This window comes from Lycorma delicatula, chromosome 1, assembly GCF_047948215.1.
Source record: "Lycorma delicatula isolate Av1 chromosome 1, ASM4794821v1, whole genome shotgun sequence".
Lineage (NCBI taxonomy): Eukaryota > Metazoa > Arthropoda > Insecta > Hemiptera > Fulgoridae > Lycorma > Lycorma delicatula.
Window position 1 is genome coordinate 373739389 of NC_134455.1, and position 17819 is coordinate 373757207.

Here is a 17819-nt window from a genome sequence, read left to right on the forward strand (position 1 = left end):
ACAGATGTTGCAGTGATAAAACTTAGACCGCATTAATTGAAATAACAAATTATGCTTCCAGAAAAAATATATTTTCCATAAAATCTCCGCAGTTACATTATTATATGATTAAAAATTATATTTAATTGTGTGATTTACACCAACAATGGCGAATTTTTTTCATATACAGGATGATTCAAAGAAACGGGAAATTTAAAAAATTAAATAACGTAAATGAAAAATTTTTATTACAAAATGAATTTTATTTCATGTAATTGTAAAAATATTGCCATTTTAGGATACATAAATTTTAGTTTATTTTTTAAAGATGGCATCTTCCAGGTGACCTTTTCTTCTACGTAAACACTCACAAAGTCTCTTCGTTAAATTGTTCATAGTTTGACGTAACATCTCGACTGGAATTTCCGCAACTGCTTCTCGGATCTTCGCCTTCAGTTCTTCCGTTGTAGCAGGTCTACTGCGGAACACTTTGCTTTTAAGGTGACCCCACAAAAAGTAATCGCAAGCTGAGAGATCGGGCTATCTGGGAGGCCATCTAATGTCACCATTTCGTGAAATGACACGTTGTCCAAACAATCGGCGGTATGTGACGTTGCTCCGTCTTGTTGAAACCGGGCTGTGTTAAGAATCGGTGGAAATCTCTTTTGTTGTTCCACAACAAAGGTTACGTACGAGCCGACGTCACTGTAATCACAAGACCGTTGTCATCCTCAAAAAATTAAGGGCCTATAACACCGTAAGATGACATAGCACACCACACGGTCACTTTCTGGCTGTGCAACGGACGCTGGTGTAGCTGCGTAGGATTTTCTTGTGCACAGTATCTGAAATTTTGCTTGTTAACAAATCCACTGAGATGGAAATGCGCTTCGTCTGACATCCACAGTTCGTGAACAAACTCTTCGTTATCGTTTATCTTCTGAAGCATTGCATTACAGAATTGTGCTCGCACAACTGCATCGTTCGGTTTCAGTTCCTGGACAATCTGCAACTTGTATGGATGGAATTGCAAGTCCTTCACTAACATTCTTCAAACACTTGAACTATGCAATTGTAAAGATGCTGAGAGACGACGGATTGACCGATGTGGACTTCGTGTGACAGCATCTTGTAAAGCTTGAACATTCTGTGGTGTACGGACGGTTCGCTCACGGCCTGGAGGTTTCTTTTTCATTGCCGAACCGGTTTCCTCAAAATTAGATATCCATGTTTTAATTGCATGTGCTGATGGAACACGGTCGTGCCATCCCAGATTAAAATGACGGTGAAATTCTCTACTCGTTCCCTCCACACTGTCATTGTGTTTGTAAAACGCTTTGATAGCAAATGCACGTTGCGCACCACTCCAAGGATCCATGACAACTAAATGGCAGGTTAGATTAGAGAGGCTGGTGCCACTTATCAAGTGGTACCAATCGCCCACCAACACAACTTTCAAAATTTCCCGTTTCTTTGAATCACTCTGTATATATATATATATATATATATATATATATATATATATATATATACAGTATATCAGGAGTATTATTTTTATCGTATATCGACTGTTAACGAATATACTGAAGAATTAATTATATTACGAGGGTTGTTTGAAAAGTTTTGACCCTCAACATGAAGGTGGCAGCACTCGTCAACAAAAGTTAGGGGATGTATTCGCGCATGCGTTGAAAGGTACTCGGTAAAATTTCAGCCATTTTGGACGCTCAGTTGTTGCTTCATAATCGTTTCAGCAAGTTACTGTGAGTGCTTTTGTAAAAATGGAAAAAATCAAATATTGTGCCGTGATGAAATATGTGCATCTGAGAGGCAATACGCCTACCAAAATTAAAACAGAGTTGAACGCTGTTTTCGGGGACTCTGCCCCTACCATTCGCAATCGTGAAAAGATAGGCGACTGAATTTAAACATGGTCGTATCAGCTTGCTTAATAATAAGCGTTCGGGACTGCCAAAAACTGCAACTGCCACCGATATCATCGAAAAGTTCACCAAATATTACTGGACGACCGACGAATTAAGGTTAGAAAAATAACAGATGCTATGGGTATATTGAACGAACGTGTTTGTCGTATATTAACTGAAGACTTGGATATGCGTAAGCTATCCGCGTATCGGGTGCCGCGTTTGCTCACTTTGGACCAAAAACGCATTCGAATGAACATTTCCAAGGCTTTGATGGAGCAGTTTAAGCAAAACGAGTCAGATTTTTGCGTCGATTCTGTAGATGAAACGTGGATCTACACTACATTCTTGAGATCCAAAACAATAGTTAAACCAGTGAACTGCAAAGGATGAATCTGCTCCGAAAAAGGCAAAGACGGTTTCATCAACCGGGAAAGTGACGTGGACTGTTTTTTTTTTTGTTGAGATAATAACGTAATTTTGTTTATCGATTATCTTCAGAAAGGTAAAATAATAACGGGACAGTATTATGCATCATTACCTGACAAGCTGAAGGCAGAAATTGCAAAAAAAAACTACCACATTTGAAGAAGAAGAAAAAGAAAAAACTGCTTTTACATCAGGACAAAACCCCTGCTCGTACTTCGACGGTCGCTATGGCTAAAATTCACCAATTGCACTTTGTACTGGTTGACCATTCGCCGTATTCACCATATCTGGCTCTAAGCAACTTTTTCCTATTTCCTAACCTTAAAGTTCCTATTGGAGGAAAGAGATTTTCATCGGACGAGGAGATTATCGAATACGTAAACGCTATTTTGCGGAGAAAGACGCCAGGTACTATTTGGAAGGGTTAAAGAGATTAGAGCATCGCTGCAAAAAGTGTAGTGACTTGAAAGGAGACTTATTGAAAAATAAAATTACATTTGACAGAAAAGATACGCTCTTTACTGTCTAAGGACTTCTTACAGAAAATTACGTCTTTCTACGTAAGGCTCAAAACTTTTCATACAATTTAGGTAAGTATATTAATTAATTAAATTGGTCTCTGGATACACGTGATAAAAAACAAATTTAGGAAAATAAGAAACAATTAATTACGTAAGCTAAAATTCAGTGCAATACTTTGCATAGATGAAAATTAATTTGGACAACATTTAATGTTAAATATTTGAAAATGCAATTTACACGCTTTTTAAAATGTTTTAGTTATGTTAATAACAAAATAAAAAAATGATCGATTAAATATTAACCACTCTACATTCTTTGTTAGGGCTGCCTTTCGGCCAAATTTTTACTACTTAAAATTACATTTGCTGTCACAAGTTGATTATGAAAATTAACTTAAGCAACACAAGTCGCCTCTTTACAAGCGAGGAAATCGCCTCGCTTAGTAGATATTCATACTTAACGTATTTTTTTACATTTTATTCCCGTAAAACCTATACATCGATCATCTTAAAATTGTTAATACAGAAATATCCGCATGAAAACCAAATTTAAATAACATCGGAAATATTTGAGGTGTAGACTGTGACCGTTCATGTACGAAATGAACTGTAAGTGTACTCAAACAGGTTGATAAGGGGAGAGCTATAAAAAAACTAAAAAATCTGGAAGGAAACTAGTAAAGTTAAATAAGTAAGTCGACAGCGAATAAACCTCACATTGCAATCAATATAACTTAATTTACAGTAGGAAAAAAACGGTCCTACAGCCCGCCGCGAAAATGTTACATGGTTTATGTTTCATTACACATAATTTTGTTAAATGCTTTTGCCAATAGTAACTAAATAACGATCATGAATTTAGCGTACCAACAACAAAAACTTTTACAACGATAAGCTTCAAAACCTGAACATTTTTATCAGATTCTTTAGTTGTGATTTTTTTAATACAGCTCATACCCCAATGCTTTCCTTTTTTATTCCCAAAACACAAATATAATTTTACATAAATCGTTCGTATCAAGACGTATAAATCGTTGGAATAAATGAATCGTTCGTCTACTGCGCGCAGTTGCCCGGCATACCATTTGGTCCGCTCTGCGCCAGTAGCAGCTAAAATAAAAAGGGAGTACATTCATGAAACAAACAAAACTATGCACCATCCTTTTTTATGCAAAGACAAATTAAAGAATAAATGAAAAAATAAGAAGAAACTGTTACAAAATCTTTTATAAATGGAATGCCTATTTAACAATAATTAATTATATATTTTTTTCAGTTCAAACGTTTTAATCAAAGCAACATATTTTTAGTATAGTTACAGGTCGATAGAAGAATTTTATGTTCATAAAATAAATATTCCATCAAACTACAGTTGAAGTTATTATTTTATTTTTTTTTTTAAATTTATAACATCTGATCTTTTTTTTTCATAAATTGCTTTTAATTTTTTTTCTCTTCTTCTTTTCCTGTAATGTTTATGTTGCAACATGTTTAACGGGCGAACAATGTGCAACCCCTTCCCCCCAACAGGCAAATGTAATGAGCATGATATGTAAGACACGTAATTTATTTTAAATAATTTTATAATTTTTTATGCTATTAATATAATAAATATTTTAATACGACTTTTCGGCATGCATAATAACACATGCAATTTGCATTTCAGCCTACAAAAGGCTGCACGCTTTTTTTATCTTGAAATCTTGTTTTGTGATTTTTAATCGAATACCTTATTTCATGATTTATTGAGTATTGACTACTAAGAATGAATGATAATTAGTGGATACCAATAAAATTACAAATAAAATGATTATTTTTTATATAAATTTATATAGTATTAAGGAAGTCTCCAGACATGTAGTGCAGCTTTCTTGATTTGGTGCCTGTATGTGTCTGGTTCCCTTGTTCATAGTGTTACAAGTATACCTACAGCTTACTTCATAACCGGACTGTACTTCATAACTGGCCAGAATGTATTAATATAAAAATGGTGGCCAAGGAAGATATTGAAAACGATTAATATCAGAGTTTTCCTGGTTTAACTGACATCAAACTATCAACCTCTTGCACGGGAAAGTTGGTGCTAACCACCTTTCAGTGGTGAAATATTATTTCATGAAATACAATACAGTATTATTTTATATAGTAGTGTAATATAATACATAATTTTCATAAAATATAACCAATAAAAAATGTATCACCTACATTAGTTGGTTTCAGTTTTTTCTTAAATAAAATGAAGTCCTTTTTGAACACAATAAAAAAACACGTTTGCTACCAGATAACAATAACGTTGAAGAAGATTCTCAAATGTATTTGTTTAGAATAATAGTATTAAATGTATATTAGAATTAATTTAATACCAATTTTTTAAACATTCAGTTTTTGTACACATGAGTATTTTTAATTCATGAATATTCGTTTATAACTCATATGTTTTACGATAGCAGCAAACATTTTAAAGACCAGAGTAATGTAGGTGTTGACATGAATATTACATTCTACTACGCTGGTTTTGGCAGGAAATTAAGATTGCATAATATAACTTTCACTAACACCTACAGATTTTACTTATAAACAAAAACTCACAAAGGTTTCTTTTCTTAAAGATTTGTAAATGAACAAAATGTTTTGTTTTTTTTTTTAAAAAAAAGGTTAGAATTAAACCGTTGTTTTATTATTTCACTTTAAATATACAAAATTAATCTGTGAGATTTCAATGAAAACAGAAAAATCATTAATTTGAGTTTGATTTTTTTTTTTGTTTTTTAGTATTTTACAGTTTTTTGTACTAGGCATTCATAATTTACTGCACTTTAGTTAATAAAATTAAACGAGAAATCATTTACCCAAATACTCAATTATAAAAACACAAGATCTCTCTGTGTTTGTGGTTGCGTTAACTGTTATGTCATAAACAACTGGTCTCATTTAAATATAGCTATATTTTTAAATGTTATCAGAGTACAGCTTCAGTCGGCTAAACTGTGTAGAATTTCATTAACATATATTTAATAATAATATATTTCATTAGAGGATATAAATATGTTGATTTATTTAATTTTTTACTTTCACAATTTATGATTTTTATTAAGTGTTCATTTTTTATCAAAATAAATATTACAAAAGGTCATAACATTTTTTTATATCAATTCTTTATTAAAACTTTTGTTTTAATAAGTAGATATTAAATTTGAGTAATATATTTTGTATTTATATGCCTTAGCAGAATATCCTTAATATAAGTACACTAAGGCTAAAATTTAAGTGAGTTCTTAAATTTTATGATCCTACAACCTACATACTTATCTTCATTAAAATGATCAAACCCTTTTCAAATAATCCAACATTAATAAAGTTAACTTACTTTAACGTTAAATTCACACTAATAATTGTTGAAGTGATTATATGGAACAGATCACCTTAAAAGGTTTTTTTTATTTTGCTTTTTTCGGCTACTAATGATACAAAATATAAAACTCTAACGAAAAGAAGCTTCATTCATGTTTTACACACGATGAATTAATTACTATAACCTTTAGGTAACAAATAAAGTTGTATCCCTCGTGATTTCGATAAGCCATAACTAAATGATAATTTAGTTATTATTATCGAACTATCACATGAAAATAAAGAAGAACAAAACAAAAGTAATGAAATGTAGTAGAAATAACAAAGATGGACCACTGAATGTGAAAATAGGAGGAGAAAAGATTATGGAGGTAGAAGAATTTAATTATGTGGTAAGTAGAATTACTAAAGATGGACGAAGCAGGAGCAATATAAAATGCCAAATAGCACAGGTGAAACGAGGCTTCAGTCAGAAATATAATTTGTTACATCAAAAATTAATTTAAACGTCAGGAAAATATTTTTGAAAGTATATGGTTGGAGCGTCGCTTTATATGGAAGTGAAACTTGGACGATCGGAGTATCTGAGAAGAAAAGATTAGAAGCTTTTGAAATGCGGTGCTATAGGAGAATGTTAAAAATCAGATGGGTGGATAAAGTGACAAATGAAGAGGTGTTGAGCCAAATAGATGAAGAAAGAAGCATTTGGAAAAATATAGCTAAACAAAGAGACAAACTTATAGGCCACATATTAATGCATCCTGGAATAGTCGTTTTAATATTGGAAGGACAGGTAGAAGGAAAAACTTGTGTACGCAGGCCACATTTGGAATATGTAAAACAAATTGTTAGGGATGTAGGATGTAGGGGGTATACCGAAATGAAACAACTAGCACTGGATACGGAATCTTGGAGAGCTGCATCAAACCAGTCAAATGACTGAAGACAAAAAAAATTATAATTTTTAATAAAGTCATGTGCAATAAAGTAATAACCTTTAAAATAAAATAGTTCAATAAAATTTCATGAGAAAAATTCAAATTCTGAAATTAAATTCAAATATTTGGATTTTAATAAACAAATACATTTTAATTACCTTCCAAAAGGAATGAAAGCTGTAATTTTACAGTTTGTGATTTTTATAAATAATAATTACGCAAGATTTTCTCATCATCAAATTGATCGATTTTAGAGATTTCGTTTAAGAAAAAATAATTTCTTTTAAAAGCAACATTAGAATTTTCTTTTATTTTATAAAACAGAAATTGACTCAATAAAATTAAAATAATTGTGGACATCACACGTTGTATGCCTATTAAATTAGATTACAATTTTTTTTAAAATGAAAAGTACATAAAATTTTATTTCATAAATAACTTCTGATATTTTTTTTATTATTATTATTATTAAATTATTATTTATTTAAATTATTATTGTTTACAATCAGAGAATAATAATTATTAATAAATCAATATATTTAAATTAAAAAAATAATAATAAAAGTTAAAAAAAAGAGATGAAGTCAGATTCAAACTGATGTGCCTTTCCCTTCTAAGATCCAAATATTTCATTAATTAAAATTTTATTTTGCTATAACTCTGGAACCTATGAAAAGTTCTTAATGAGGGCTTATTAATGCAGTTACGAAAAAGTTCAAAATCCAATTTTTTGGATTTTGGGCTTTTTTGGACACTTATGATTCAGTTGATTGCAATCAAAAGGGGAGGTGCAGAACTAGATGTTACAACAGTGCTAAATCCAAAATTTTAACATCCTACGGCTAATAATTTTTGAGTTATGCGAGATTGGTACATACATATATGTATGTATGTATGTATGTACATATGTCATACTGAAACTAATCAAAATGGATTCAGGGATGATCAAAATGGATATTTCCGTTGAAATCTGAAATTTTTCACGATTACAATACTTCTTTGTACTTGTACAAGGAAGTAAAAAAAAAAAAATATATATATATATATTATTATTCTTCTGCTAATTTTAATTCTTAAAGTTGGTGCGTGATTAAAAACAAATAACTTGCAACAACTCATTAATCATTAAATCAGCACGAATTCAGAAGTTGAAATCTAAAAAAGAACTGAAAAGTTATTATATCTTAACTGACTTCAGTAGAAGGTAACCCCTTTTCAGTTTGACCTGTACATATCTTTTTAAATGAATTTCAAGTACTCTTATTACTCTTCATCAAATGAAATAATTTTGTTGATACTTTTTTATTTTGTAGTTCTACTTGGAAATCTTGTTTTAAGGGTTTCCACATAACTAAGGGGTAAAATTTTTTAAAAGAAAAATTACATTTTTTACCCAGGCAATTTGAAAGTGCTGTAAATAATTTTGTCAATTTATAATCGGTAGTATCAATTTGTTACAATGAAATGATAAATACCCTAGTCATTCTAATTTTCAGATTCAAACTATTTTTATATAAAATTGTTACAAAATTAGTTATAAAACTTACAGAGAAAAAAACAATCCTCATCCTAGAAAAGATTATAATTCTATAGCAAGCAGAAAAAACAACCGATCCATAATAATGAAGGGAATTCATTAAACTGATTTTTTTAAGAACATGAGTTAAATTCAGAACTTCAAAAATAATTGTCATCAGTTTCAGCATCAGTAAAAATTCATGAAAACAATCAGTTTAATTCTTTCATTATTTTAATTTAAGATGGAATGAAAAAAACAAATTGTAATGTATAAAACCTATTTTTCTACACAATGCTGATCTTCTGCCTTAAAAGAATAAACCAAGGTTACTTTTTACTGATAATGAATCAAACAAACTGGACTAAAATCAATAATCTATGGAAATAAATAAATATGAAATAACAATGAACATATTATGCTGTTTTTCATTATTGTAAAGAGTATTGGTATCACTAACACCAGTTAGTGACACATTCTACACATAACTGCAAATTAAAAAAGGTATTAGAAAAGTAAATAAAAATTTTTATCACTTATTTATTGCTAACCATTCATATCATACCATCTATAATTAGTTAATATTGACTACATAATACCGTGTATTCAGAAAATAATATATGTGAATAAAATTGCAAATAAATAAATTTGACTTACTATATAATATATATCTAATGATAAAGTAATGATATCTTTCTGTTACAGTTTGAAGATCAGAAGATTTACCTTAGTTGTATGTGTACTTCTGCTTATGGTGTTGAATCTAGAAGTAGTTAACACTTCTCAGTGTCCAGAAACGTTTCATCAGTCAGTGAATTGCTCATGCACACAATTAGGTGCAAGAAAATATGAACTGTTGTGCCCACAAAGTCAATATCCACACAACTCCTACATTTTGATGGCAAATATTCAACAAAATGAACATGTAAATTTGTTATGTACAGTAGCAAAAAGTCCAGCAGACCTTTTGCTTGTTTCTGGCCTTCTGGTGGGACCGGTCAAGCGTTTCAGTATCAAATTATGTCCATTGCCTGATGTATCTTTCCGAGAATTTATGCTGGGTATGGGAATACCAAGAATACAGCAACTACAAATACAGTCAGCAGCTAATTTCAGTACTCTTCAAAAAAAACATCTAGAGGGGCTTTATGAAGTGACTCAAATGGATCTCAGTTCCAGTGGTTTAACAACGCTTCCAGAAGATCTTTTTAATGACATGTCAAACTTAACTTGGCTTCATTTAAGTAATAACAATGTAAATCTCCCAAAGGGTATTTTTAAATTTCTCCCAAAACTTGATGTACTTGATCTTGGAAACAACAACTTAACGCATTTAGAACCAGGGTTGTTTCGTAACTTAACTCACCTCAGGCTTTTAAATCTCTGGGGTAATAAACTCACCAATCTGACAAGAACAGTGTTCTCCGATATCCCAAATTTAGAATCTTTAGATCTTCATTCAAACACGCTAGTTACACTCAGACCCGATCTCTTTATTGATTTAGGAAAATTAAAAAATTTGAATCTCTTTGGTAATGAATTTTCTTCCTTACCTCCAGGATTATTAACAGGCAATCCTCTTCTAGAACGAATTCAACTGCATAACAATAGGAAAACATTACGGATGATTCCTTCAGGACTTTTTTCTAATTTAACCTCTCTAAAAGAAATCCAATTGCATAACTGCAATATATCTTCTGTTCCAAAAGATCTATTTTGGGGTTCTACTTCACTGACAGATATATTACTTAACATAAATTCTTTAACTGAACTACCGGCTGAACTTTTTCAAGATAATACAGAATTAATTAACATTGACATCAGCCATAATAAACTATCGACACTTCCTAATTCTATTTTTTCAACGACAGTTAAACTGAAGAAACTGAAGGCCCATCATAATCAATTAATGCACATATCAACGTAAGTACAGTATGAAAAATATATTTGTTTGTTAAAATAGATCTTCGTAGTCATTAAGCTTCTCTACTGATATTAGTTCACTGTTAGTACACCCATCTGAACTAGTACAAATGAAAAACAACACCTATCTTGAACTTCTCTTTTTAAGTGATTAAAATTTTAATTGACACTACTGTAAAAAAAATACTTTACATTATCTAAATAATCTTATTTTGTTTTATTTAGTTAAAGCTACCTGCTAAATTTTGTTTAATACAAACTAACCTATTGTATTTAAGAAAACTATTCATTACTTGAAGCAAAAATCAACAAATTTTACTGTGTGAATGAGGAGCATTGCAATTTTATGTTATATATAAAAAATAAATAATCATTACTACAACTCACTTTGCATATATATAAATACAAAATTCCAGATCTTTTCATTTCTATGATGAGAATCCTTTATTAGTAGATTAGCGTTGCAAGTGACATTGTTATAATAATTATCATCTTTAAACGATCAGGAATTTATTTTGTATGTTAAATAGCACATTTTATCTTTTTTGTATGTTATTTTGATTTGTTTGTAAATTTCATCTTCTACAAATGAATTGGATTCATGATTTTCAATGCTATTTGTGTGCTATGGGAAATATCTTTATCTCTGCTCAGTTTCTAAGGATTGATTATCAAAAATGATCCTGTTGCATATACTGTTCTCATGTGTTGGTCATGCCTGGGTGAATGTTTAAACAGTTTCCCTAATATGGTGTTTATTATGGCCACTATAGATTAGAATATTACTGGGTTACTATATTAATCAACATATTTTTGCGTGTACTTCATTAGTATGTAGTGTGACATTTTGAAAGCAACAGTAAAACTGTACCAAATGCATGAAGTTTTGGCATTTAAGCATGCATATTGATATATGTTAATATTATGTTTTTTCATTTAGTAATCATGATTTTGTTGTGCATTTTATGTAGAATAATTTTTATAAGGAGTTAACCTCGCCAATAATATGAATTTGGAGTTTTATAGTCTTAAGTTATTTTATAATTGTCAGCTGAGTAGGAAATAAGAGGTAACAAAACATATGAAAATGCTGAATATTTATGCTACATGGGAATAAAATGTCTTTTAGATAAGTGTGCCTGTTGTATGGGTTTTCTACATTGAATTGCCTTTCTAAATAAGTAGTGGGTTTTCTAAATTGCTGGTGCTTATTATCTAAATTGAATATACATATAATACAGGTAGATTACAATTGAATCCGCTCTTCAAACCATTAGCAACTGGAAAAACATATAAAAAACATTTACAACATGCAAATTTTATATGTAGCATTAAAAAACTTTAAAAGGAAGGAATATATTTTTATGTACTTAGAGCTTGAATAAAGTTTTTAATTTATTATGAAGGTTTAAATCAATTTGTTCACCTTAACCAAAGATAAACCTTATTCAATAATTAACTTACAAAATGGCAGCTTTTTAGGGAAACAGGTTTTACTTTCTGTAAAACATATTTACACTTTTCCTTACTAAATAACCACTTTCCATTATGGCCAAACCCAGCCAATTTCTTAAATGTTTTTTACAGCCATCCAAATAAATAAACATCATATATTCCAAAGTATCACTACTCACCATAAAATGATAAAAGATTATTGAAAATGCTTTAAAGTAATAATAGTGAATGTCTTTCGCTTACAGGGAGTTGTTACTAAATCTAGGAGAATTAAAAGAACTGGATCTGAGTTCCAACAGATTGGTAAAAATTGATAATGATGCGCTAAGTGGAAATAAGAAACTGAGAAATATAATGCTTTCAAATAATTTTTTGAATTTATATGATTCAAATGATCCTGAATCAGTGATTATCAGTGATGAATTTGGACATCGATCACCATTCCATCATTGTTTGGAAATAAAAGAACTTAACTTAGCTAATAACTCTATAACTGAAATATTTCATGACTGGCTTTCGATGAACAATCTCACTACTCTTGATCTTAGAAACAACAAAATTTCATATCTTGAGGTATGTTAAATTTATATCTGTTCAAATTAATTATAATTAAATGAATTATTAAAATAAAATTATAATTTTATATTATAAATTAGATTATTATTTATGGTAATGTATATAATTGACATATATCATAACGGTGTATATGGTAGTAATTGTATTAAACTGTGATAAGCGTGCCAAACTACTTTGCATTTTCTTACATGATGTTTGCTTATCCCATTACTTCTTTCTGGTGTCAGTAACAATTAACATATTATTTTGTAAAATCATCAAACAAAAAAAAGGGTATAAAACAAAAATGTGTAAAGAGCATATGATAAAAGAAGAGACCAATTTTTAAATAAAACTGATGATTTAGTTAGTGAATAGTAACACTGAAACTAAAGGTAGTAGATGACTCAGAAACAAGTTGAAGATGTTGAACAATATACTCGACTCAGTACTTTGGAAATACATCAGATATTTGAACAGAAAAATTAGAATTTTGTCATAATTCTTGAACATTGTAAAAATGTAGATTATCCATTTTGGTTGAGATGACTGATATCTATATAGGCTGAAGGTGTGATCAGGACAAAATGGCCTGATTCCTATCATTGTTAAGTTTGTAGATCAGAGTAAAAAGAAGAAATCTTTCATAGACACAAGATAAACTTCTTAGCATTTGGCTTTAGAAACCCATACTCCCAGTGTGTATAAACAAGTATTTGAGCAGTGAGAAGGTTACAAGGAGTTTAAGATAAAAATTAATTCAAATATTAACAGATATGGAGAAGTAAGGTTTTAATGAGAAAGAGAATACAAAGGTCCAATAATAATGTCATTAAATAACTTTGAACTATTACAAGCTTTTAAAATACTTTGTCTTTTACTTAAAATTTATTAGTTAATATAGTCATTATTACATTTTTATTTTAATTTTAATTTTTTTCATAAAAAAAAAAATACAAATGTATACACATATTAATATAGAATAAAGCCTTATTAAGGAATCAAATTCAATAAAACTTAAGGAAAATTCCAAATTCAATTTGTTTGATTCAAAAAATGTTTGGTTTTTCATTTTTCTTGGCTGAATTATTTATTCTAACAAAAGAACTTTAAAAAACTGTTTTATTGGAAATATGAATATTTGAACGAAGCTCACCATCAAGATAAAGAATTATATTCATTCAGTACAGAAACTGAATATAACAATTTTACGATGAGAACCTTAGTTTAGATTGAAGAAAATTTAAATCTTAGGTAATAAAATTAAAAAACTGCAGTTTATTATAAAGTTTATGATAATATTTTTTTCTGTCTCAACCGCTTTACAGCGGTTTCGGAATTGATTGTCAAAATAATTCTTGTTTTTTAATTGTAATCATCACTACTCAGCCTTAAAAAAAATTTTATCTTATCTGATGACAGGAATATAGATTTACCAAATAACAATAATAAAATAAATAAGTATAAAATCCTACGGAATAGTCAGGGATAAAAATCACAAGTTAATATTACTTTGAGACCAACATAAGTTTAAGATCGTTTGCAGACTATTTGTGTAAACAAGTAAAAGAGATAAGATAATATAACCTTGTTTTAAATTACAACCTGAGCATTTAGATCATATGATAGTTCTAAACAGTAAACAGAAAAATAAGTTACAATGTAAAGATAGATTTTAATTGTTTTAATGATTTAATTAATGAAAAATATTCTAGTTCTATAAATAAATAAATAAAGGGCAACATTCATAAAAAAAATAACATTAATGATGTTTTCATTATCGATAAACTGAATAAAGGAATTGAATATGCCAAAAATACTGCAAAGACTATTAAATTTCTGTAAAGCTAAGCCTTGGTCAGTTAAAAACATAACCCTACTTCTTTTTTTAACTAAGAAAGTGAATTAAATTAAAAGATAAATTATCCAGATGTCAGTGTTTAAATAAGCAATTAAATAAGGATTACAAAAGATACAAACTTAATACTTAAAATTTTTAGAACAGATTAAACAATAAACTGCGTATACAGAAAATATAAAATCAAAATGCTAAAGAATAATGGTATGACAGATGAGCAGAGATAGTTATGAATCAACTAGTGAATTTTTTATTAGAGTTAGCAATAAAATAGATATGCACTGAATGCAATATTGACATTACTAATTAAGTGACAGAAATAATCCTTTATAGTTAATTAAATAAAACAATAATCTGTGGGCACACAAGTAGGCACAATATAAAAGGTATTATTTTTCCTTAAAAGATCATCGAGTTGGTTGTTGATGTGGGAAAACAATATAGCTTTGGTAAATATCTTTTATTTAAATAGCGATTTATCAATTTTAATACCATTCAGTAAAACAACAACTCACTTTAAAATGTAATTAGCAGTTATCATACAAGGATAATGTGTTCTTAGCCAAATATTATAAAATGTATAGTTAAGAATAAAACATTAGTAACTTATTATAACATCAGTTAATTTAATGAGGATAATTTGAGAACTGAAATACTTCCTGTGTTGTAGAGGGCATTATTTGCTTTCTCATGGCTCCAACTTAACAGTCTTGTGTGTTAATTACCGTCTGGTGGTTCATAAGGTTGTGGTTGTCACTACTATTATAAATATATTTCTCTGACTGAATGTCTTTCTATGTCATATTTTAAAATTAATAAACTATTTTGTTATAAATTAACATATTTACGTTAAATTTTTTTTTTTTTTTTTAGGCAAATGATCTTCATTTTCGCTCAATGAATTATGTAACAGTTGATTTATCATACAACAATATTTCAGTGATTGATCTTCAGCTGATGGAATTACTAGCACTTGCACAATATGAATTGAATTCATCAACTTCACAGCATTACAAAACATTTGAAAATCATAGTGCTAGAATTAATCTGATTGGAAATCCATTATTATGCGACTGTAGAAATTATCACCTTAAAAAGTTTTTTGAGGGAACTCTAACACCAGAAGTTTATTATTTGATTGATATCATTTCAAATAATCTAACATGTTATGGACCAAAGCAATTAGAAGGTTTGTTCTGGAATACGGTGCCATCAAAACTTCTAACGTGTGAATTAAGTCAAATAATAAACGAATCTAGTACTATATGTCCAAAAGAATGTAAATGTTTCTACCGTCCAAAAGATGAAGGCTTGATTATCGATTGCACTGAACTAAGGATAAAAACCCTCCCTCAAAACTTTCTTCTTGGAACATTACAATTCTACACTAAATCATATAAAAATGTTAATCATACTGAGCTATATTTAGCAAGAAATTATTTATCATCACTGCCACTAGAATTAGATGAAGGTTTCAAGTATATCACGACTTTATCACTCTCCTCAAATAACATTTCACAAATAACTTTGACTGGCTTATCGCCTAATATAACAGTAAGTAACAGAATAAATTATTTTAAGTGTAGCCATAATGATTGCACATTTAATAATAAATATTTTATTTAATGATTTTCACATTTGTTGACTATAAAATACAGTAATTAGACAAATTGTACTAAAATTATTTTAAGTAATGATTAAGATTTGTGGACACACACACACACACAGAGGGAGACCTGAGAGGGGGGGAAAGAGAGAGATCAAACAAGCTCTAACAAAAATATCTTCACCACCGTAATATGCTTTTACATTCACAGAAGTTAGTGATTACCTTAAGAACGAGTGTAATTTCAGTTCTGTTCACAAGTTTGTATTAACAACTTTTCAGAAATATAAAGCAACCTGGTTTATTTCAAAAACATTTTTAATCTTTCTGCTGACTAAAACTGCCTCAACAATAATGTTTAAATATTAATAAATCTTTAACTATACTATTGGGCGTATTTCCATACTGTTTGAATGTTTACTTTTAATGAACATCTTGAGAAGGATTTTTTATTTCATTAAGTGAAATCTTAGTTCCTTCCAATATATTTATTGAAAATTCCATTCGGTCTAGTCTATGCTAGATAAGATTAACTGTATTTTCCGAGTTTTAAAAATAATTTAATAATCAAGAACAACAATTTTTAAAGGTTATGTCAGCAACTTGGCATCAACAATATTGATGGAAACGTTTGTCACCTGTAATAGTTGAAGCAGAACAGCAGTACCTTGTATATTTGAGAATATCTTAATTTATTTATTTTTCTTTAAAGTGATATTTAAAAATTTAATTTGTTTAAAAAAAGAAAATATGGTACTTGTTTGTTATCACACCGCCACTTTTTTCAGTTTTTTATGCACTTCTTTAGATTTCATGAGAAAATGAATGTTAACGTTTATTTAAGGTAGAAAAAGGAACATCTTTTAATGAAAAATAAAAGTTACAAAACTCCTTTTATTACGTTGACTCCATGTACTGATAAATCGCACGTATATAACATTTCTTTTTCCCTCCGAGAATTATCATTCAGGTATTACTTCAGAGGATGAATGAGGATATGTATGAGTGTAAGTGAAGTGTACAGTCTCAGGTCGACCATTTCTGAGACATGTAGTTAATTGAAACCCAACCAACAAAGAACAATGGTGTCCACGATCTAGTAATCAAATCCGTTTGTTATCACACCGCCACTTTTTTCAGTTTTTTATGCACTTCTTTAGATTTCATGAGAAAATGAATGTTAACGTTTATTTAAGGTAGAAAAAGGAACATCTTTTAATGAAAAATAAAAGTTACAAAACTCCTTTTATTACGTTGACTCCATGTACTGATAAATCGCACGTATATAACATTTCTTTTTCCCTCCGAGAATTATCATTCAGGTATTACTTCAGAGGATGAATGAGGATATGTATGAGTGTAAGTGAAGTGTACAGTCTCAGGTCGACCATTTCTGAGACGTGTAGTTAATTGAAACCCAACCAACAAAGAACAATGGTGTCCACGATCTAGTAATCAAATCCGTATAAAAATAACTGCCTTCACTAAGACTTGACTGGAACTCTCTACTTCCAAATTTGCAAAGACGTCTTCACCACTAGACCAACCCAGTGGGTTAAACATAACCTTCGCTCGCTAACCTTGTATAACGATAAATAACATATAATTCCATATTTAATGCTATTAGACGAGGTTAGCGACCAAAGCGATCATAGGATATGTTTATATTCTTACTATTCGTCAGTAAACACAGTCAAGATAATCTTAACAACCTATGCTTGCTTTCCTAGCTAACTTTAATTTTAATATTATAAAACTTTACT

The 17819-nt window shown here is 29.6% G+C and overlaps 2 protein-coding genes across 2 annotated transcripts in view; one reads left to right on the top strand and one right to left on the bottom strand.

Moving 5' to 3' along the window:
* Positions 1-17819, bottom strand: part of Lerp (lysosomal enzyme receptor protein) — a 313317-nt gene that overhangs the window by 110990 nt on the left and 184508 nt on the right. The window lies entirely within an intron of this gene.
* The window catches only part of LOC142317281 (protein toll-like), a 63162-nt gene that overhangs the window by 37314 nt on the left and 8029 nt on the right, over positions 1-17819 (top strand). The window contains exons 2-4 of the mRNA XM_075353693.1: positions 9365-10582; positions 12283-12610; positions 15324-16004. Of these exons, the coding sequence (XP_075209808.1) occupies positions 9365-10582; positions 12283-12610; positions 15324-16004 (2227 nt within the window). The remainder of the gene's footprint in view (positions 1-9364; positions 10583-12282; positions 12611-15323; positions 16005-17819) is intronic.